The sequence below is a fragment of the Culex pipiens genome, chromosome 1, assembly GCF_016801865.2.
Source record: "Culex pipiens pallens isolate TS chromosome 1, TS_CPP_V2, whole genome shotgun sequence".
Lineage (NCBI taxonomy): Eukaryota > Metazoa > Arthropoda > Insecta > Diptera > Culicidae > Culex > Culex pipiens.
The window spans coordinates 96,405,168-96,429,747 of record NC_068937.1 but is presented as its reverse complement, the minus strand read 5'-3'; the positions used below and the strand labels follow the sequence as shown (position 1 = coordinate 96,429,747).

The window sequence follows — 24,580 nt, the reverse complement described above, 5'->3', positions numbered from 1 at the left end:
AAACATACCCCTCCTCACCCCTTTTTTATTAGCTAATTAACAAAAAGCGAAAACATTACTTTATTTTACTGAATACATTCATAATTTAAAGCTCGTATCGTTCGTATCTGTGTTTCTTTTTCAAATTTTCGTTCTGGCTTTTTTCTTCGTCTGCTATTCGGTAGTGAACAATTTGATCGCCGCAATCGCGATGGATGCTTCGTTGGAAAGTATCCCGCTAACAGTTCGGTTTCAGTTCTGGCTGAAAAAGTGCAGACTGAACGTTCCGTTGACGCACTGCTGCATCATCCGCGGGTCCTCCAGCAGTGCCGCCTGCTTCGAGGCAAACTACTCATATCCGAGATCGACCCCGCGGCCGACCAGCATCAGCGAAGAGGACGACGATGAGACGGTCGCCTCCGCGGACAGTTTGAGCTCTTCGATCATGCGACGTTCCTCCTCGTCGGTTGGCAGTTCCATTATCATGATGGTCATGGTTGGATTGATTAGCTTCAGCAAAAGGATGGCCTTCTGGTTGAACATGAGCGGCTCGCACCGGATGAAGCGAACCTTCGGAACGTGGTACGCGGCGAACATCGCAATGCGGTACTTGATCGATCTCGGGTTGTACTCGGACTTGGTCACGTTTTGGTCGCACTGACGACACCGGATCAAGAGGAGATTGTGTGCGGGTAGAACTTTTTCACCGTGAACAGTTGTTTAGCCGGTTGAGCCAGCCTCTGCAGCCGAGTCGTAATGTTTTCAACTGAATTGGCTTCGTTAGCAAACCATCCGGAAATTCATCAACGGCTTCAATCGCCACGGATCGGTTGATCGACGACGGCGTCGCCTTAATCTGCTCCTCACTATCGGTCCAACCCATCTGTCGACGGATCATCGACACCCCGATTCGATCCGTCAAGCTCAGAAACTTGCTCGTTTTCGGTGTCTTCCGTCGCAACTTGCAGCAGCAGTCCAAACCAAGTCGCATACGCGTACTCCGGCTCCGGCCACTGCCCTGTCGGCACTGGTTGCCGGCCGTAGGCGGTTCCTCCTTCTTCTCTTCCTCACCAGCAGTAGCGGCTACGTCGGCACGTCGACCATCCACAGCACTACGGTGGTGGGCCAGTTTCCGCCCAGATTGCTTAGCGTGTTGAGCAGTGTCATGTACGTTCCGCCGACGGTCGCTAGTTCGCGTAAAGAACGCCATCACCGCAACAATCATACTGTAGAGAGCGATCTGATACAGACCGTACATGGTCAGCAGGATCAGAAGTAGTACGGAACATGGAGGTCGTAGATCATGGCCGGGGTGAACCAGATGACGGCCGCAGTGCCAAAAAGATCACCGTGCAGGCTGAGAATCAGCATAAACAACCCCATCAGGTACTGCGTCGGGATGAGCCAGGACGCGCCGGCCAAAGCGCGACCAGTACAGCAAGTCGACGATCGGCGCCCACAGCAGCTTCATACTGAACGACTAGTGCGCGAAGCTGAACTCGGCCTGAAATGTTTAACAATTGTTATCGCGACGCGTTATGCCTGCAACTCATCTCAACAACCTTATCGAGATAAGACGCATCACCGGCCCATCATTCAACACGCACCTGTTGTTTGTAGCTGGCGCCGCGATTCTGCAACATCATCAGGATGGCCGCCACCAGCCCCATTAGAATACCCTGCAGCAGGTACAGAAAGAACAGGATGGCAATGTTGCCCCAGTCAACACGCAGGTCGCTCCGCTCGTGTTTGTCCTCATCGTGGCAAAACACCGGCACTGGTTCCAGCAACTGCTCCTTTTCCATGGGCCGCTTCCGGACACCCATCGCTGGTTCTGTTTCTTACAATCATTCGCGGGTTTGTTGATTCCCGGAATCTTCCGGCCGGCGCTGACCGTGGCTAGTGGGATTGAATTTGGTACAAGGACTTATGAATATATATTTTTCCTTGCTGGCACACAAATTTACTCACCATTCCTGCCGAAACATCAAACTCAAACTATTTTTTTAGAAGAAAAACAACACCGAACAATTTTACACGTCTTTACCGCCCGAGCGCAACAACAACAATGGAAAAAATGGCGTCCCACACGCATTTATTTTTTCGCACACGCTCAAAGAATAAGGATGGGAAACCAAGATTTGTCAAAACGGTGAAAATGAAAAGGTGGGTTCGCGTCAATAAATTAACGAAATATCAATACTTTAACCATCTATTTTAATATGTTAATGGTCTATTAACCTTTATGTCCACCCCCTAGCACATGAACAGTTTTTATTTTTTGGGAAAATTATTGCTAGGGTTTAAAAAAATTCTTCGTTAGTTTTCGCGTTCATTTAAACCTGAGCATTTTTTGGGAAAAAAATAAAAGATTTGTAGAAACAAGTATGTAGTAATCTTTGTAGTGCCCCAAGTTGTGCCTCTACGCATTTGTGAACAATTTAAATTGAAATTGTATCATTCTCTAGTAGAAACTGAGAAAAACAACCAAAAAATTTGAAAAGTGATTTTAAATAAATGAATAAAACAAAAAAGGAATAAAGGTAATAATAGGGGATGGTAGAATACGCCAATTACTATCCGAAATAAACAAAAACTAAACAAAATAAATGCAACGAGAATGAGAAGTAAAGAATAAGAAAAAATATAAAATGGAAAAATTGGGCATTGAAGGGTTACAGATTTAAGCCTTTTTAATTTCTTTCAATCATCATCAATTGATTTCATTTTTAGGCACTTTCTGAAATATATTGAAAACCTCAAAACTTATACATTTTCGTAAGTGTATAGATTCTTTTAAATATGAATGTATTGTACATTTTGTTAAGCTTGTTTTCTCTGTCCTGGTCGAATACCCCGCCCGTGTGGATCAATCGGACCACGCTCTGGGTTCACAATCGGTTCGAACCGGTTCGAATCCCGCAGCGGGTGCTCTAAAATTATTTGTGTAAATATGGGTATTCGGCACCGTCGCTCCATGCCATACTTTCATACACTTGGGAGCCCCGGGCGGCGAAGTCCTAGTAGATCAGGGGTGACCAAAGTATGGCCCGCGGGCCAAACGTGGCCCGCGAGGTGATTTTTTGTGGCCCGCGGACCCATTTTGAATGATCATGTGAAATGGCCCGTTGACCACTTGCGAAGTGATTTTATACTTTTTCGAAATTCAGGTTTATTTAAATCTTTTTAATGCTTATCTTTTTTATTTTTTTATTTATAGGAAAACCTATGATTTATTAACATTTTGATCCCCATTTTACTACACAAATATTTTTATAAAAAATCTTAATAATTAAAACAATTTAATTCGTTTCTATGTTAGTGAAACTAGTAAATATCGTCAAAACTTTCAAACCAAGTTCAAACATAACTTAGGTAGAAATCTGTAATAATTACAAAAATATAAGTATTTCACATTCCAATTTAAAAATCATAATGACCCTTTTTATGAACTGACCCTCAAACTAACTTTGCACTTAGAAACCTTTCCTCGAGATTCGAACTGATTATCCTGATTATTCTCTACAGACAGTTGGCTAAAGAATCTGATTTTCTACCATCTGATGAAGGCAGACAAAATGTTGAAATTGGAGGAATAAGGCTGTTGCAAATATTTTACAAAGTTTTGTCGACCAACTCTTCCCTTCCCCCTCATCATTAAATTACATTTTTTGAAAAAACTAAAACAGCTTGAATAATTTTCTAACAACACTTGAAATTCTGGCTCTCAACGATTATTTGCTGAAATAAAATAATTTTGCACCGAGTTCTATGCAACATTTTTTGAAACTCCGAAAATGCATTTTTTTTAAATAACCTATTTTGTAAATTTGGTCCGCAGCCTCATTTGAGCTTCAAATTTGGCCCGGATTCAAAAAACTTTGAGCACTCCTGGTTTAAAACAATGTTTATTAACCCTCTACAACCCAACCCCGCCTTTAGACGGCCTTCGATTTAAAAAATCCCCAAAATCAATTTTTTTTACCAATTTTTGATCTTTTAAAAGGATTAGAAAGAAGAACTATGCAGTAATTTTTGTAGTTTCCCAGACTATGCCTCTACGCATTTTTTTACAATTTAAATGATTATGGTGCCATTTTATAGCAAAACATGTGAAAAACAAGTAAAAAATTGAAAAAGTGACTGTAAAAACATGAAAAAATTAGAAAGGCAAAATGTAATGATAGGAGGTGGTAGAATAGGCCAAATGCTACTAAAAACAACCATAAACTCAACAAGATAAATGCAAATTAAAGTACTAAAAATGAAACAAGAAAAGCATAAAATAAGAGAAGTAAAGTTTTTCGTAGAACAAAAGTTGCTCAAAATGACCTCCTGAATACGGAAAAAAAAATAAAAAAATTCGAAAAAAAAATTTGGGCAGTAGAGGGTTAATACGAATCGTGCAAAAAGATTTTTTGTGTGTTTCTTACCTGATCTTATCATAACACATTATTTTAACAAAATCAAGACATAAAAGTTTGAAGTAAAAATGTATGCTTCCATCAGAAATTGATTAAATGAACATTTCTAAACATTTGTTTAGTTGGCATTTCTTGTAATCAACTGATCACAATTTTTTTGATTGTTTTTATTTCTTCATAAATGCATTTATTACTTTCCAATCAAAAGAAATTAAAAGTTTAATTTTTTAATTAACCAATTAGTTTTAGAAAATTTATATTTAAAAAATCTTACTTTCAGCTAAAAAATCAAATGGACCAACTGATACTGTTGTTTTTGCTTAAGGAATTTGTTTAATAATTTCTCTGGAAAAGAGAACGAATTAAATACATTTTTCATGTTGTGAACTGTCCTCCAGGGGGAGAACTCACCACCGCCGCCGGAGACCTTTTTAACTTTTTTCATCTCTGTAAGAGAAACCGCCCCAAAATCCGAAAGGCGAGTATCTGAACTGAGTAATGGTTGAAAAATTTACTCTTTTTTGTACAAAATCTCACTCTCTCCTTAAAAAAAGAAAAGAAAGGGCAGCACCATCTGGTTGTGGATTTTTTTTTTCGTTGACAAATGGAGCGATATTCATCAGAGTATATTTTTTAAGGTTTTTTTTGTTTGCCCTGTAGGTTACTTTATCCGATAAAAAAAAAAAGTAAATCTTTCCCAGTTCCTGAGGGGAACACCCTTGAAGAGTATCGGGGCCGGCATTTACAAAGCGGATTCAGTGGCAATTTTCATTCTCAACTTAATGTTAACATGTGAGGGTAATGTTAACATTCCATAGGTCGCCTCCCTAAGGTGTCGTGATAAGGTCCAGTTTGTGACGATACACTACCTTCCCTTTACTAAGCAATCGAATCCAGAAGAGATTTGATCACCAGTTGTTTTGGTCCGAGCCGGGATTTGAACCCCGATCTGTCGCTTATAAGGCGGGAGCGTTACCACTAGGCTACGTGGCTCGGTCTCTATCCGATAAGTCACGGGAAAATGGGAATGACTTTCGAAAAAAAAACATTAAGCTTGCTTGAAAAAGTGAAATCATTATGAAGACATCTTGCAAAAGGGAACCTTGGGAAATGATCGAGAATGGAGAAGATTCTTTCTTACAAAATAATAAACTGAATTCCTTATTGACTTTTTAATCCTTGTTTGAACTATAAATGTTGTTTTCTTAATTACTAATAAAGAAAATGTAACTTGAATATTATCAATAAAACAGAAGAGAGTTAAACTTGATCGTCTACGATAACGTCACACAAGTTTCAGCAAAAACCGACCTGACAGCTGTCAAAAAAGGCGGTCTGACAGGTGTCATCTAAAAGCTCAAAACCAACACAAACTGGCGACTTCAACTTAATATTTCGTCTCGTGTACAGACTCGCGAAAGTTATTTGCACAGGCTGGGAAAAGTTGACGCCAGATTTGCGTGACGGCGAATTTATCCAGTCTGTTAACGGCCGGGGAGCACGATATGGCGCGAGCCGTGGAATCTAGGTGGAATTTAAGGCGGGCAATAGCTGGAGATAAAAATAGAGTTGAGGATGACTTTCTTGGTAAAAGGAGATTAAATTTACAAGAATTTAACTGGAATTTCTATCTTTCTTTCATTCAACTCGATTTAATGACAAATTTTGTGATGCTCCAACTTGAAACAACTTCCCTCATTTTCAGGTTTTCACCGGCGAGCCCACGGTCCGGGTCACGACGGACGGCCTGGTCAGCACGACGGTGGCGCTGCGGCTGCACCTGCAGAGTTCGCACTTTGCCGGCGTCCAGATGGCCGGTGGCGGCGGCAGCGGAACGCTCCTGCTCCGGTGTACGGCCACGGTGGCCACCCTGTACGATCGGTACGCGGAGCTGGAGCTGGGCGTGCCTCAGCGGGATCCGGTGCCGGCCAGAGGTGAGTGTGAAACTTGACGCGAGACCGTATGGATGGGGATTCACGAACTTTTTCGAAGACCGCAAAACGATCCGAGTTGGTCCAGAAGAGTTATAAGCGTTTTAACGAAGACATTTTTTGTATTCATTTAATTATTTATTTATTTGATCAAATTTAACGATGACAAAAATACAAAAATACAAAAATACAAAAATACAAAAATACAAAAATACAAAAATACAAAAATACAAAAATACAAAAATACAAAAATACAAAAATACAAAAATACAAAAATACAAAAATACAAAAATACAAAAATACAAAAATACAAAAATACAAAAATACAAAAATACAAAAATACAAAAATACAAAAATACAAAAATACAAAAATACAAAAATACAAAAATACAAAAATACAAAAATACAAAAATACAAAAATACAAAAATATAAACATACAAAAATACAAAAATACAAAAATACAAAAATACAAAAATACAAAAATACAAAAATACAAAAATACAAAAATACAAAAATACAAAAATACAAAAAAACAAAAATACAAAAATACAAAAATACAAAGATAAGATGGAAAGGAAAAGATCAAACTATTTCAACAACTTGCTAAACAAATGGATCAAATGCCTGCAATTTGAAACCTGACGATTCCCTCAGATCCACCAACGAGAACCTTGTTTAGTTTTAATTGAAGCTTTCCCGACAATTAGAGCGAGAAATCGCTTCGAGAGTATCGATTTTCTGTTCCGACTTGTTGCATGCTTTTGCGTTCGTTTGTGGGAGGGTAAGCTAAATGCTAAACTTCCGGAAAAGTCTCCTTTTCTTGTCAGGGGAGACGTTCAATGGTGCTGCAAGTTGTAAACAGATCGGCTCGATATCGTTTTTTGATTGATGAATCAATTAAGGCTTTTGAAAGTAGAAGATACCTCAGTAATTCCCCACGAAAACAGCATGATTCGAAAAAAAAGTTCTCCGATCGGGCTCAAAATTTTTCTGGGGGATCCTTGGCCGAAATAATTAGACCCGTATTTTTTTGTTTGGCCATTAGGGTGACCTACGCCGTGTTAGGGTGGTTCGAAAAATGGCAATTTTCGTCGGTTTTCCCAAAAACCACTTTTTTTCAAAAAATCTTATCTCCGCGCCATTTCATCCGATTTTAGCTGTCCTAGACGCAAAAGAAAGGTGATTAGTTTGGCTATTTGGGAAAAATAGTAAGAAGTTTCAAAAATCTAGCTTAACATTTGAAAAGGTTGAATGAAAACATAAAATGCTGTTTTGAAGGTCTCGGGACCAAAGAGCCTATGTCTGAAAATATTTTTATCGGATTCCTCAGAAAATTTCACATAACATATCAAAAAATGGTGAAGTTATGTTTTCGATACTCTGAGATACGATTTTTTGAAAATAAAAACTGGATTTTTCGACGCGCCACGCGCAAAAATGGGAAAATGACGAAAACGGGAAAAAATCGACTTTTTTCACTAAAACTGCGATAACTTTAAAATTTCAGCAATAACCTATACATGTTAGGGTACCAAAATTTTCGTAATTAAAAGACGCAACTTTTGGTACCATAGCATCCATTTTTCAAAAAATCGTATCTCAGAGTATCGAAAACATAACTTCACAATTTTTTGATATGTTATGTGAAATTTTTCGAGGAATACGATAAAAATATTTTCAGACGTAGGCTCTTTGGTCCCGAGACCTTCAAAACAGCATTTTAAGTTTTCATACGACCTTTTCAAATGTTAAGCTAGATTTTTGAAACTTCTTATTTTTTTTCCCAAATAGCCAAACTAATCACCTTTCTTTTGCGTCTAGGACAGCTAAAATCGGATGAAATGGCGCGGAGATATGACTTTTTGAAAAAAGTGGTTTTTGCGAAAATCGACGAAAATTGCCATTTTTCGAACCACCCTAACACGGCGTAGGTCACCCTAATGGCCAAACAAAAAAATACGGGTCTAATTATTTCGGCCAAGGATCCCCCAGAAAAAATTGAGCTCGATCAGAGAACTTTTTTTTTCGAATCATGCTGTTTTCGTGGGGAATTGCTGACCTTCTATTTTTAAAGTCAAGTTTCCATAAAGATGTCCAACATAAAACATAAAATATCGTTTTACACTTGAGTTGATGAGTCATTTTACAGATTTGCCCTTCTTTCTTTTATTCAGAAGGTCCGCTTTCATGTCTACCCTCAGCAAAAAAAAGCCTTGAAATCCAACAACACGCCCTAATCTAGGGAAAAAAATGAAATCGAGTGTGCTTCCTGAGCCAATATTGAAACTCATCTTAATCAGATTGTTAAATTTTGTTCGGTTGATTAAAAGTCGAGAGCGCACAAACAACAGCAGCTTGCGAAAGGTCTTCCGAACGATTTTTCTCCCGCCCAAAGGGGGGGGGGGGGGGGGGGTTCACCTTGTCGACCCTCGAGCGTATAAAATGTTCGATTTTTCGCATCATCCTCGGACGGAGAGAAATGGGTGGCAGAAAAAAGGATCCACTCACTTGGTTATAATGCTGCGATAAATTTGATTCTGGTCTCTCTTGTAGTCTTGTGAGCGAGCGAAACGCTAACAACCATTTTTCTGGATTTTTTAACGGGGCCGGTCATTTTGAGCTGGGTTTTTTTCCTTGGGGGATTTTGTTTGCACTGAATGAATCAATCTTGAGGCATCTGTTGATAGGAATTTTGGGGTGGAGATTCGAAAAGATAGCATTTTAAAAATCTGTAAAAATCTGTTGACAGTGAGTTTGATTAATTCTAAATTCTGATAAAGATATACCAACATAATTTTTGTATACCTTATGTGTGGGACAAACTTCAAATGCGTTTTTCTCAGCTTGTTTTTTTTTTGCAAATGAGACATTTATGTGAACATGGGCAGTAACGCCCTTGTGAAAATTTTGGCGGAATCGGTGCAGATTTGGCTTTTTTTTGTGTACAACATGACGATTTTTGTGATTTTCGGCTGTAAATCAGCCTTGCAAAAAAAAAACACTAGCCCTAATAATCATGCTTTAAGGCGCAAATCAAACCTTTTTCATGCCATCAAACCCATCAAAATATTTTTTCTTTATTTGATCTTTATAGACAAACAGTTACCCGGTTTCTAATTTCAACCAGCACCCTCTACCTGTGCTGGGTTTCTATTTTTGGAGTGAATTTCTCTTTTTTTGCACTCTTTTCACATCCTAAATTCATCCAATTGCATTACATGGTATAAACAGTGTCAGTGTCAGCGGAAACCTAGAACCGGTCCCAAGTTACGAACCAGGATTTCATCGTATCCAAATTGGTCTAGACATGTGAAATAACATTCCTATAACTGCAGATGATTATTTCTTACAATAATGCATTTATCTTAATTTTGTTATGAGGATTTTTGAAATGGATTTATTTATTTGTTTTATTTATATTGCATGTAATTTTGCGCTAGCCGAATAGTTTATTTTAAGTAGGTAATGATGTTAAAAGCCGTAAAATACGTGAAACTTATAAGGTTCGAAAGGGCACATGAATGCTTATTACCAATATTGATTTTTGTAAGTATAAATCGAGAAATAACAATAAACCAAAAAACTAAAAAAAAACGAGAAATAACAATAAACTAAAAATAATTAAAAAAAAACAATATGAAAAACACCCGATTTAATATCACCAGAGGTGAAATAGAGCCTTTCTTACAAAATGATGAAACTCCGAGAAATATATTGGTGTAATTAATTTTTCAGAAACATAATGATACCACTCAGTGATAATTTCACCTAAAGCTTCGAATCTTTTGAGGGTAAACCTCAAATGCAATGTTTTTTTTTAATTTCAGAGGTTCATTATTTGTCGCAAGACATTTAAATTTAATTAAGAAAAACATATTGAATTGAAATTATTAGAAAAAAAAATAAAGGGTACTCAGTCTTTATGTTAGTCTATGATTAACTTAAAAAATATGTGTCGCTATTGTACTTTGTCGATCTATTATAAGAAGCCAGAAAGAACACTTTCACGCGCAGCGTAAATCGCGCAAGCTTAAAAGCGATGGCGTTGAAGCTTCGACTTGACGATGAATTTGATGTTCAGTATATGATTTTGTATAAATCCAAAAATTTAATAGGAAAAAATAGGGTAAAAATAAGACGAACAACACTAAAATGGCTATATCTCTGGAAATACATTTTGGAAAAGCTTCAAATTTTGGGCCCAAGCAGTTTATGGCGCTTGTTTTCGAATGGCTTTTTGTTTGAAACTGAATTCGTTTAATTTGATAGTGTTATCTGTAAAATAGTCCAAAAAATACCTCTAAAAATGGCTTTGACCACATTTCCTGGTCGGAAATTGTGAATCGAAAAATAAAATGTTCGTCTCCGACCCCACGGCTACAGATCTGATTTATAAAAATTGTGGGTTTTACGAGCGGTTTTCCAGTGATGGAAGACGCAAATTTTTAAGAGCGGATACAGACATCGCTCATGTATTTCAGAAAAAGAGCTCTCAAAAATCAGACTTTGAGTTCCGGGTTTCGGGCCAAAATTCAATCGAAAGAGCGCATCTAAACCTTCAATTTAGTAATAGGATTTTTTCCTGGGACGAATCCTCGCCGTGCACGATTTTTTTTAGATTTCTGAAAAAAGCGTTTTTCCAAAAGCAAACCTTAAACCTTTCTTTTGTAAGAAAGGCAAAAACATGAATTCATTCAAATTTTGACATTTTTAAACAGGAGCATAACTGTTTGAATGACAATTGAATTGCCAGAAACATAACATAAAATGTATAATAACATTCATTATATGATTTTTTTCCAAAACTCCTTAAATTCCAATAACTCCTAAACTCCCAAGCTTGTGCAAAATCTGGCATATTTTATAGGACATCCGCCATATTTGCAAACTAGGAAACTTAGGAGTTAAAACATTGTCCAAATCACTACAAAAATAACTGAATACTTCTTTCGGTTACCACGCAGGGGTTTATTTGACCAAATTCGGCCAAAGTCGACTTACAAAATTTTGCTCTTTCAATACAATGACAAAATACATATCGACAGAGCTGTTGAAAACTTTCTTTCTTTGAGGTTATTCACACGAATATTTAAAAGGAATTCCTATAAAGTTTACAAAAATCGCAGTACTTTTCCGAAGAATGAGCAAATTTATTTGAATTTAATTATTGCTTTTTCTTTCATTTGAATGAAAATTAATTACTTGTTTTTCCAAGCCCTGGTTTTATGAATTTTCAAGCTTTGTTATGACTTTTCGATTGCAAATTTTATTTTACGTCTGAAATAAGTGTCATTTTTTCGATCTTTTTTCCAGTTAAAAAAAATATGTTTTTATTTTGAAAAATCGGTAGCACCGCGAGATGAATGTCACTTACAATATATCCAAAAATGAGAATTTTATGATATTTTTGCATAACGTTTTTTGGACAAAGAACTTTGTCCTAAGGGCACTGTCTACGGGTGTCAATCCAAAATTTCGCAAAGCGAAAGTGTAACGATTTTTGTCGTCTTTCAAATGCTTATATCTTCCGTCCTCAGAGAAGGTTCCTTCGGGGGTACATTTACCGAACCATATACGAGTTTTGACAATATGGGTATCAAAATACATGTTTTTTGATACTTGCCATGGAAATGGCCATTTGAAAAGTGGAGGTCACAACCTGGAGTGGCCGGTGCCCCCCTGAGAGGTTCTCCCGGGGGGACTTTTCCGAACCAAACTTATTTTGGCAATATTTTCGTGTTTTGGCAATTTATTTCTACAAAGGGGCCAATGATTAGAAACAATAGGCAATAATAAAAAAATAAAAAAATAAAATAGAATAATTTTTCAGGAGTTTTGTACAAAGTTCTTTATCATATTGGTCATGTAGAACATAACCACCTGCACCTTTTTTCTGAGCAAAATCGAATACAAAACTAAGTAAATTTTTAAGAGTATTTTTTGAGAAGTTCTTAGCAACCTACTATTTTGCCGGTGTCGATCGTAAAATCTGATTTCAAGGAACAGATTTTAAAATATTTTAATAGCCTTTTGGTATGGACGGTTGGTATGGACAATCTAATGATGCAAAATGATAATAAAAAGTGTAATGGAATCTTCTTGAAAAATCCAGTTTTGCATAAGGGTTTAATAACAGTTTATGTTATCATAACAAAATTTGTTATTGGTCTGACACTGGTTGAAAAAACAACTTAGGAGTAACATTTTTTGTTTTGGAAGAATAACTCCAATTGTTATTAGGATGATAGGCCAATACCATTTTATGCAATTTATAACAAGTTTTGTTATTAGCCGTCATGATTTTTTTTTTTTGTTATTGGATTGTTATTGTAATAACAGACTAATAACAATTTAAGTTATTCTTCGAACAAATCTTTGTTATTATTTTTTGTTATTTTAACAACTTATCCGATCATCCCAGTAACAGTTGGAGTTATTCTTCCATAACAAAAAATTGTATCCCAAGTTGTTTTGGCTTTCAACCAAAATCAGACCAATAACGAATTTTGTTATAATAACATAAACTGTTATTAAACCGTTATGCAAAAAAAGATGTTTCAATAAGAAGATTCCATTACACTTTCTGCTATTTTAACAGTATTTGTCATTGAAATGGCATGCATTTTGTTATCAGCGTCTGCACGGGAAGATTAAATTCAAAAATATTGTTTAAAATTTCTCTAACGATTTTTTTTACATTTCTCCTTCTATTTCCAGTAACCCTCACCGGTTCGCGCTCCGCCCCCACCTGCGCCCCCTCGGCGCTGTGTCTGCTGCTGGCAACCCTGCTGCTACTCCTGCTGACTACGACATCCCTGACAAGTGGCCACAGCAGCAGCTTCCCGGCCGGGCCCCTCAGCCCGGTTCAGCGAAGATAGTCAGTTTAATCCAGCTGAACGCCATGACGATGCATGATTTTTATACGTTTAGTAACTCACACACACAAACACACACACATTTACATTGTATTTAGTAAAGACACAGGAAAACACACACACAGTTGCATTCATTCAGTCACGCGAGCAAGGAAATTGAAAAGCCAAAAACACGAGCTAAATTAAACGTAATTCCCCCCCTAGAGTTATGCAACTTTTTGGGAGGTGGCTCCCTCTGTTGTAGCAAAACTTGAGTTTGAGTGGCACGAGCAGCGGATAGAACAAGGTCTGTTAGTTTTAATTTAACGACAGCGAAGAAATGTGTGATAGAAGAAATAAATAAAAAGAAGGTGGCAAATAAGAGAGGTGGGAGGGAAGGTAAAAGAAGATAAGAAACACAGTGAATGCAAATATGTAGTAAAAAGAAGCGAATTTTCCAGACGAGTGGACGCGATTCAAATCGAGTGAAAATTGAATGAAAGGATGAGAAAAAGAAGTAAAAAAAGCAGAACATATTATTGCATCTACTAACCGTTAATGTAAATGTTGGATAATTAAGCTAAGAGACACGAAATCATCGCCGTTTTTGCTCCCGTGTGTGTTTAGTTTGGCACAAACGACAAACTGAAGAGAGACAGCAAAAAACGACGAAAACTACATTTGTTTGATGATGGCGATTGCATGCACTTTGGCTTGTCGACGGGAAAACGGGACAAAATCAGTTTGAAAAAAGACAGCGTTTTTTTTTTATTTGCTTCAAAGTTAAACTCACATTTGGAATTGCACCAGGGTTTTCGCTGTTTACACGACGTTGATTGGATTGCGCCGGCAGGTAGGCAACAAGCATGCAGACCGAGTGTTGCGCGGATGTTGCAGCAGCTGCTGCTGGGAATGGGTTAGGGGAGGATGTTTTGGCTGCAGTCGGTGACAAAATTAAGGGCAATATTTTGGCAGCGAATTGGGTCCTAAAATGAAGCTTAGATTGCTGATATTATTGTTCACAACGATAAAGCTTGTTTTTCTGACTACAATGACCCTTTGTACGACCACAAAAAGTTTAAAATGGATTTTTAAATCAATTTTGAAAAATCAACCTCGCGGTTCTTGTTGACAGAAAAGGTCCTACTTGACAGCCCGTTCCAAGGGGACCATGGTTGATCCATCGAAAAAATGTTGTCTTGTCAATTTTTTTTTTGTTTGCATTAAAATGAAAAAAAAAAGTGATCAGAAATAGTTTTTGATCGTGTTTTTTACCGTTGTAGATAAAAATTGACATAGGGCTTTAGTACCCAATTGTTGGTAAAAGTTGGATTTAACTTAATGTGTATAAACATATCTTGACATTTTACGTTTCGGCGACGACGGATCAAGCTGTTTTGACTGCACGTTCAGTTTGGGCTAAATCGAGTTCAGGACCTTTACAAATTCCAAAAACTCGAATTGGGTCCTAAAATTTGGCTTAAATTTGTGATATTATGGTTCACAACGATAAAGCTTGTTTTTCTGACTAGGTACAATGACCCTTTGTACGACCGCAAAGGATTTTAAATGGATTTTCAAATAAATTTTGAAAAATTAACTTCGTGGACCTTTTTGCCAGAAAAAGTCCTACTTGACAGCTCGCTCCAAGGAGACCTTAGTTGATCCATTGAAAAAATGTTGTCTTGTCAATTTGTTTCGTATTAAAATGAAAAAAAAAAAGTGATCAGAAATGGTTTTGATCGTGTTTTTTTTATTACAGTTGTACAAAAAAGAGTGACATAGGCCTTTAGGACCTTATTCAATTATAAAAAAATATTAAACAAAACCCGTAAAAAATCCGGGTAGTCTCGGATAAGATCTTGTGATGTAAACTTGAAAAAATGATATCAGAGGCCGTTATGTCACCCTTGATAAATGTCTACTGTGTACATTTTTAATTTGGCACTTAGGATTCCATCATTCAAATTTAACCAAATTTCAGCAAGCCAAACAAAACGTGGTTTTTATTGGTTACATTGCGTGCCCTTGATTTTGTTTATGCAAGGTGAAACATTGAAACGCATAATTTTCACCACGATAACGACAAATTGTTAACCTAAACAATGTTATTGCTTAACTTTTTGTGTACGTGCCAAAGCAAAAAAAAAACATACTTTAAAGGACAATTTTTCGTTTAATTCAAAAATAACATTTAAAAAATTAACTAAATCCTGATATTGGAAAAGTTACCTAAAGCATAAACCACTAATTTTCACCATTTTATTGAGCTGATTCTGAAAAAGCAGATCATTTTTTACAGGAGTATTATATTGTGACATTGAACACCGAATGCATATTGGCTGATTTATCGTCTCTTAAATAATCGACGCCATTTTGATGATGTAAAATATTTGCTCACCTTTCAACCACGATTGGTAAAATCTGCAGTGTTTTCAAACCGTTTTTAGGGAAATTTTCTGAATTTTTCAAAAAAAAAACTACAAAAATTAATCAGAAAGTGTCATGCATTGTCACGCCTTCTACAGATAACATTATTTTATTAATATTATTATTATTTTTATTGGAAACTGATTACATCTGCAAATAAAATCTAAAAGCTTTTCGATTTTGCTTTTCGCGTTTTACAAAAATTAAGAGATTGTTGAAAAATTGGCATCACAGCCAATAAATACATGACAATTGAAGAAATAACTAGTGGAAAACATCAAAGTATAAATGCCGATTTTTAAATTAACTTTTTTCACAAATCCAATCCAAAACTCATAATTAATTTTTTTTTTCCATTTTTTATATGTTTTAGAGCACAAAAACTCAACCATACAGTATGTCACGATCTTGGAAAGGGCAAAGAGGGGGGGGGGGGGGGTTAAGCGTGACAAAGTGTGAAAAAGGGGAGAAACATTCAATATTGCACCCATTTGAAATGTTTGTTTTGATTCCATAATTATTAAAATAATTTTTTGAAAAATTTCACATTTGAGCAATTCTCTATGAAATCGGTCTTTTTTCTTAAATTTTAATTTTTAATCCGGCCGAAAATTTGTTGGTGCCTTCGGTATGCCCAAAAAAGCCATTTTGCATCATTAGTTTGTCCATATAATTTTCCATACAAACTTGGCAGTTGTCCATACAAAAATGATGTATGAAAATTCAAAAATCTGTATCTTTTGAAGGAATTTTTTGATCGATTTGGTGTCTTCGGCAAAGTTGTAGGTATGGATATGGACTACACTGAAAAATAATGATACACGGTAAAAAAAATTTGGTGATTTTTTATTTAACTTTTTATCACTAAAACTTGATTTGCAAAAAAACTCTATTTTAATTTCTTTTTATTTTTTGATATGTTTTAGAGGACATCAAATGCCAACTTTTCAGATTTCCAGGTTGTGCAAAAAATCTTTGAGCGAGTTATGAATTTTTTAATCAATACTGATTTTTTCAATAAATCGAAATATTGGTCGCAAAAATTTTTCAACTTTATTTTTCGATGTAAAATCAAATTTGGAATCGAAAAGAACTTCAGTGAAATTTTGATAAAGTGCACCGTTTTCAAGTAAAATCCATATTTAGGTGACTTTTTTGAAAATGTTCGCAGTTATTCATTTTTTTAAATTAGTGCACATGTTTGCACACTTTTGAAAAAATATTCTTGAAAAGCTGAGATAATTTTCTATATTTTGCTTTTTTGAACTTTGTTGATACGACCCTTAGTTGCTGAGATATTGCAATGCAAAGGTTTAAAAACAAGAAAATTGATGTTTTCTAAGTCTCACCCAAACAACCCACAATTTTTTAATGTCGATATCTCAGCAACTAATGGTCCGATTTTCAATGTTAAAATATGAAATATTTGTGAAATTTTCCGATCTTTTCGAAAAAAATATTTTCAGAATTTTCATGTCAAGACTAACATTTTAAAAGGGAGTAATATTGAATGTTTGGCCCTTTTGAAATCTTAGTCTTGACCTGAAAATTCTGAAAATATTTTTTTCGAAAAGATCGGAAAATTTCACGAATGTTTCATATTTAAACATTAAAAATTGGACCATAAGTTGCTGAGATATCGACATTAAAAAAATTTTAGATGTTTGGGTGAGACTCAGAAAACATCAATTTTCCTGTTTTTAAACCTTTGCATTGCAATATCTCAGCAACTAAGAGACGTATCAACAAAGTTCAAAAAAGCAAAATATAGAGAATTTTCTCAGCTTTTCAAGAATATTTCTTTCAAAGGTGAGCAAACATGTGCACTAATTTAAAAAAAATAATAACTGCGACTATTTTCAAAAAAGTCACCTAAATATGGATTTTACTTGAAAACGGTGCACTTTATCAAAATTTCACTGAAGTTCTTTTCGATTCCAAATTTGATTTTACATCGAAAAATAAAGTTGAAAAATTTTTGCGACCAATATTTCGATTTTTTGAAAAATCAGTATTGATTCAAAAATTCATTACTCGCTCAAAGATTTTTTGCACAACCTGGAAATCTGAAAAGTTGGCATTTGATGTCCTCTAAAACATATCAAAAAATAAAAAGAAATAAAAATAGTGTTTTTTTGCAAATCAAGTTTTAGTGATAAAAAGTTGAATAAAAAATCACCAAATTTTTTTTACCGTGTATCATTTTTTTCCAGTGTTGTCCGTATCCATACCTACAACTTTGCCGAAGACACTTCATCGATCAAAAAATTCCTTCAAAAGATACAGATTTTTGAATTTTCATACATCATTTTTGTGTGGACAGCTGCCAAGTTTGTATGGAAAATTATATGGACAAACTAATGATGCAAAATGGCTTTTTTGGGCATACCGAAGGCACCAAAAAAGTTTCAGCCGGAATAAAAAATACAAAAAAAAATCGAATTACCGAAATCTGAGAGAACTGCTCATTTGTAAAACATTTCAACATTGAAAATTGGACAACTAGTTGCCGGGATATTGGCATTTGCAAATTTTGGAATATTTGGATGAAACTTAAAAATCTTAAGGTTCAACTTTCTGTGTCACTTGGATTTTTTTAAATGTTGGGGGCTTAGCCTTCCTAAAAAATTTATATATTTTCAGAGAGAACAGTCATGAACACTTTTCATCATAAAATATCCAAAACGGGAATTTTTCAGTTTAAATTAAACGTAAAAACGATGCACTTCATTTAAAAATTCAGTTAAGTACTTTGCGAATGCAAATTTTATTTGGCTAAAATGTCTATTTTAACAAAAATAAATCATTGCCTGGCGACAATAATTTTGTCCATACTTCTAACAAATAACGATTTTAGGAAATTGACCTTTTGTAAAAAAAAGTTATTTGTGAAATCGGCAAAAAAAGTCCTCGTTGATACCAACAACTTTGCCGAAGACACCAAATCGACCACAAAATCTCTTCCAATGGTCAGCCAAGCCAATCTTATGATACTCAAATGTCCCCCAACTTTCTTATTTCAAATTTATATCACAAATTAAAGTGAAGTTTACTGATCCAAACTTGTTATTTATACATGTTGATGAGGGTCTTTAGTTCAATGAAATACATAAAATTAAATTAATAGTTTTAGGACCAGAAATTAAATAATTTTTCACTTGAGTCCAACAATGGAGCATTTCCATTCGAGCAGTTTTTGCTTTTTTCTACAATGTATTTCTTATGACTGGCAAGAAATAAACGGAAATGCTTTGAAAAAGTGCTCTTTAGATTTGCTCTGTACTGTTTATTTTCAACTCTTTGATTGTTTTTTTTTCAATTTCATTGAAAGTTGTCAACAAAGTTGGTCGATTTTCAAAGCATTACCAAAAGTTTGCCCCTTTTTATGTTGATTGTTCTCAGAAAGTCACTTTAAACAACTTTTGGTTTTTTTTTTCAATAATGATTTTTGTATGCATTTTAATCGTCAAATTTTTCATTGGTAGTTGGATAGAAATCCTGTAAGCAAAACCGGTAACTCTATGTTGCTGAATTTGTAAAAATAAAAATGTTTCCAAAATCATCAACATTTTTTCGATTTCACTTTAAACGTTTCCAAAAAGGACAACATTGTTGTTCAAAATCGGAAAAAAGTTGACGATTTTGGCAACATTCCAATGTTTTAAAATTTGACAGCATTGAGTTTATAGCCCCAGAATTTGCCAGTTTTTTATTCAGAATTTGCCAGACTTTTTTTCATTTTGGAGTGTTTTAGACCGAAAAAACATGCATTATAAATAGAATTTTCTGGTACAGTTTTTTTTGAACTTCTTTTTCTGAATTTAAGTCACTGTCGTTATTTTATTATTTATTAAATTATCTTGGTGAATACAAAAATTTACAATCAAGGTAGAAATCTATTTTCAAAATTTCACAGCATTACATCAGTTATTGGTTTGAAAAATACATTTGAAATTGAATATTAACATTTAACTTCGAAATTGTTAACCGTTTTTACGCCACCTTCAAACTATTTTCCCTACCTAAAACTGATTCGTTACCATCTGTTCCACTTTCCCGCCAGGAATTACAAACATTAGATAATGCATCGAAAGTCAGTGCACCATGCTCCCGGCAGCAAATCAAGTACACTTTTTTTTCCGCTTCATTCATTCAAAACCGTCCCTAAACCCGTTTTAGAGGGCCTCGCACAGTTCACTGGTCACTCGAACAAAAAAAACGAAAATCCATCGCCACGACCCCGTGCATAATTCAATGAAAATAAAAATTTGCCCGCTCTCCAAAATGGCAAATTACGCCAATTCAAGTGCGAAAATGCATTCTCTCTCTCATCCCGGAATTGAGCATCCCGCCAAGTGCTGATTGATTGAAATTGGATGAAACTTTTCATTTCGTCATTTTCGATTCGCTGCAAGTGGGAGTGAGGAAAAAAGTCATAACATTCGATTAAAAAATCAACACGAGTTCGAACGTCGGCAGCCAAAGTGTAGCAAGTGTTAAAAAAAAAAGTGACAAATGAAATACATTCTTGTAAATAGTGACAAAAAATCAAATGTTTACGGGCAGAGCATTTGATTGCATTTAATTGCTTTTCACCAAAGAGAGAAAGAGAGAGAGAGAAAAAATGAGGTGATTGCACACATTAATCGAATTAATTATACGTTTATTTTTATTAGTGCAAAAAAAAGGTTCTATTTTCCGGGTATCATTCCAAGCGATCCAAGTTTAGCACCCCTCCAGTGGAGATGCTCTTAACGAGTGATGAAATCGCCTAACGAGAGGCAATTGCAACGCATCATAAACGGAGTGTCGCGTGACATTTTCTTTGTATTGTCAACTTTCTTTGTAGTGTCACACGATGATTTGTAGGAAAAGTAAAACCAGACGAAATCAAACATTTTCATAAATCAAACCCGAAAAGCAAATTAATAACGCAGAAGAAGAAGAAGAAAAAACACAGAAGACTAAACGTTTGTTGATGTACTTAATCCGGAAAACAAAACAAAAAAAATGGTAAAAATAACCCAGCAAATGATGATACGAAAAGTTAGCAAGCAAAAGGAATAAAACAAATAGTCGGCTTTTGTAAAACGGGATTGGAAAGTTTGAACGCAAAAGAAATTGAAATACGGCTAGATCTTACATAGGTAGAATAAGGAAGCAACAGTGAAAATAAGTAATGCAAACCAAATCAAATAAATTAAAATTGCAAAAATGATAACAAAAGAAGAAAAGCCGCAGTTAGCCACAGTGATTGTAAAAGTTGTCTGTTTAATATGATAAATAAAAGAAGAAATCTGGCAAATGTGGACGCGGCGAGGGGAAAAATATAAACGAATAATAGGAGAAACTGGTGAAGTTAAAATAAATTGTTCTGTAATAAAGAAAATGGTAAACAAATAAAGTAAATAAAACCATTATATTTATGAGAGACTTGTGTTGCTGTGCATTTTAGATGACGAATCCTCCCTATCTCGATTTGGTTTTTTAGTCATTTTTGTCGTTTTTTGTCGTTTTTGTAGTTTTTGTCGTTTTTTTTCTTTTTCTGTCCTTTTTTCGTTATTGTTCCTTTTTTGAAGTCTGTTTTAGTCATTTTTGTCTTTTTGTCTTTTTGTCTTTTTGTTTTTTTGTTTTTTTGTCTTTTTGTCTTTTTGTCTTTTTGTCTTTTTGTCTTTTTGTCTTTTTGTCTTTTTGTCTTTTTGTCTTTTTGTCTTTTTGTCTTTTTGTCTTTTTGTCTTTTTGTCTTTTTGTCTTTTTGTCTTTTTGTCTTTTTGTCTTTTTGTCTTTTTGTCTTTTTGTCTTTTTGTCTTTTTGTCTTTTGTCTTTTTGTCTTTTTGTCTTTTTGTCTTTTTGTCTTTTTGTCTTTTTGTCTTTTTGTCTTTTTGTCTTTTTGTCTTTTTGTCTTTTTGTCTTTTTGTCTTTTTGTCTTTTTGTCTTTTTGTCTTTTTGTCTTTTTGTCTTTTTGTCTTTTTGTCTTTTTGTCTTTTTGTATTTTTGTCTTTTTGTCTTTTTGTCTTTTTGTCTTTTTGTCTTTTTGTCTTTTTGTCTTTTTGTCTTTTTGTCTTTTTGTCTTTTTGTCTTTTTGTCTTTTTGTCTTTTTGTCTTTTTGTCTTTTTGTCTTTTGTCTTTTTGTCTTTTTGTCTTTTTGTCTTTTTGTCTTTTTGTCTTTTTGTCTTTTTGTCTTTTTGTCTTTTTGTCTTTTTGTCTTTTTGTCTTTTTGTATTTTTGTCTTTTTGTCTTTTTGTCTTTTTGTCTTTTGTCTTTTGTCTTTTGTCTTTTTGTCTTTTTGTCTTTTTGTCTTTTTGTCTTTTTGTCTTTTTGTCTTTTTGTCTTTTTGTCTTTTTGTCTTTTTGTCTTTTTGTCTTTTTGTCTTTTTGTCTTTTTGTCTTTTTGTCTTTTTGTCTTTTTGTCTTTTTGTCTTTTTGTCTTTTTGTCTTTTTGTCTTTTTGTCTTTTTGTCTTTTTGTCTTTTTGTATTTTTGTCTTTTTGTCTTTTTGTCTTTTTGTCTTTTTGTCTTTTTGTCTTTTTGTCTTTTTGTCTTTTTGTCTTTTTGTCTTTTTGTCTTTTTGTCTTTTTGTCTTTTTGTCTTTTTGTCTTTTTGTCTTTTTGTCTTTTTGTCTTTTTGTCTTTTTGTCTTTTTGTCTTTTTGTCTTTTTGTCTTTTTGTCTTTTTGTCTTTTTGTCTTTTTGTCTTTTTGTCTTTTTGTCTTTTTGTCTTTTTGTCTTTTTGTCTTTTTGTCTTTTTGTCTTTTTGTCTTTTTGTCTTTTGTCTTTTTGTCTTTTTGTCTTTTTGTCTTTTTGTCTTTTTGTCTTTTTGTCTTTTTGTCTTTTTGTCTTTTTGTCTTTTTGTCTTTTTGTCTTTTTGTCTTTTTGTCTTTTTGTCTTTTTGTCTTTTTGTCTTTTTGTCTTTTGTCTTTTTGTCTTTTTGTCTTTTTGTCTTTTTGTCTTTTTGTCTTTTTGTCTTTTTGTCTTTTTGTCTTTTTGTCTTTTTGTCTTTTTGTCTTTTTGTCTTTTTGTCTTTTTGTCTTTTTGTCTTTTTGTCTTTTTGTCTTTTTGTCTTTTTGTCTTTTTGTCTTTTTGTCTTTTTGTCTTTTTGTCTTTTTGTCTTTTTGTCTTTTTGTCTTTTTGTCTTTTTGTCTTTTTGTCTTTTTGTCTTTTTGTCTTTTTGTCTTTTTGTCTCTTTGTCTTTTTGTCTTTTTGTCTTTTTGTCTTTTTGTCTTTTTGTCTTTTTGTCTTTTTGTCTTTTTGTCTTTTTGTCTTTTTGTCTTTTTGTCTTTTTGTCTTTTTGTCTTTTTGTCTTTTTGTCTTTTTGTCTTTTTGTCTTTTTGTCTTTTTGTCTTTTTGTCTTTTTGTCTTTTTGTCTTTTTGTCTTTTTGTCTTTTGTCTTTTTGTCTTTTTGTCTTTTTGTCTTTTTGTCTTTTTGTCTTTTTGTCTTTTTGTCTTTTTGTCTTTTTGTCTTTTTGTCTTTTTGTCTTTTTGTCTTTTTGTCTTTTGTCTTTTTGTCTTTTTGTCTTTTTGTCTTTTTGTCTTTTTGTCTTTTTGTCTTTTTGTCTTTTTGTCTTTTTGTCTTTTTGTCTTTTTGTCTTTTTGTCTTTTTGTCTTTTTGTCTTTTTGTCTTTTTGTCTTTTTGTCTTTTTGTCTTTTTGTCTTTTTGTCTTTTTGTCTTTTTGTCTTTTTGTCTTTTTGTCTTTTTGTCTTTTTGTCTTTTTGTCTTTTTGTCTTTTTGTCTTTTTGTCTTTTTGTCTTTTTGTCTTTTTGTCTTTTTGTCTTTTTGTCTTTTTGTCTTTTTGTCTTTTTGTCTTTTTGTCTTTTTGTCTTTTTGTCTTTTTGTCTTTTTGTCTTTTTGTCTTTTTGTCTTTTTGTCTTTTTGTCTTTTTGTCTTTTTGTCTTTTTGTCTTTTTGTCTTTTTGTCTTTTTGTCTTTTTGTCTTTTTGTCTTTTTGTCTTTTTGTCTTTTTGTCTTTTTGTCTTTTTGTCTTTTTGTCTTTTTTGTCGTTTTTGTTGTTTTAAGCGTTTTTGGCGTTTTTGTCGTTTTTGTTGTTTTTAGCGTTTTTGTCGTTTTTGGCATTTTTGTCGTTTTTGACGTTTTGTCGTTTGGCATTTTTGTCGTTTTTGTCGGTTTGTCGGTTTGTCTTGTCTGTCTTGTCTGTCTTGTCTGTCTTGTCTGTCTTGTCTGTCTTGTCTGTCTTGTCTGTCTTGTCTGTCTTGTCTGTCTTGTCTGTCTTGTCTGTCTTGTCTGTCTTGTCTGTCTTGTCTGTCTTGTCTGTCTTGTCTGTCTTGTCTGTCTTGTCTGTCTTGTCTGTCTTGTCTGTCTTGTCTGTCTTGTCTGTCTTGTCTGTCTTGTCTGTCTTGTCTGTCTTGTCTGTCTTGTCTGTCTTGTCTGTCTTGTCTGTCTTGTCTGTCTTGTCTGTCTTGTCTGTCTTGTCTGTCTTGTCTGTCTTGTCTGTCTTGTCTGTCTTTTCTGTCTTGTCTGTCTTGTCTGTCTTGTCTGTCTTGTCTAATTGCACGATTATTTGTTTTAGTTGTTTTTTTATTGTTTCGTGCTCTTCTTGATTCTTTTCATAATTTTTATTCTTTATTCTTTTTGATTCTTTTTGATGAATTTTGTTGATCTTCTTCTTATAAAGTTGTTTGCTTGTTATTTATTTTGTTTCTTGTCACTTTGATAGCTGGGTAATTCTCTACCAACTCACACGAAATCGGGAAAAGTTGCCCCGACCCCTCTTCGATTTGCGTGAAACTTTGTCCTAAGGGGTAACTTTTGTCCCTGATCACGAATCCGAGGTCCGTTTTTTGATATCTCGTGACGGAGGGGCGGTACGACCCCTTCCATTTTTGAACATGCGAAAAAAGAGGTGTTTTTCAATAATTTGCAGCCTGAAACGGTGATGAGATAGAAATTTGGTGTCAAAGGGACTTTTATGTAAAATTAGACGCCCGATTTGATGGCGTACTCAGAATTC

The 24,580-nt window shown here is 34.5% G+C and overlaps 1 protein-coding gene and 1 pseudogene across 1 annotated transcript in view; one reads left to right on the top strand and one right to left on the bottom strand.

Moving 5' to 3' along the window:
- Positions 1–15,939, top strand: part of LOC120430290 (uncharacterized) — a 300,000-nt gene extending 284,061 nt beyond the window's left edge. The window contains exons 5-6 of the mRNA XM_052706656.1: positions 6,109–6,337; positions 13,053–15,939. Of these exons, the coding sequence (XP_052562616.1) occupies positions 6,109–6,337; positions 13,053–13,213 (390 nt within the window). The 3' untranslated portion in view covers positions 13,214–15,939. The remainder of the gene's footprint in view (positions 1–6,108; positions 6,338–13,052) is intronic.
- Positions 206–2,215, bottom strand: LOC120428201 (uncharacterized; annotated as a pseudogene).
- Positions 15,940–24,580: the final 8,641 nt, after the last annotated feature.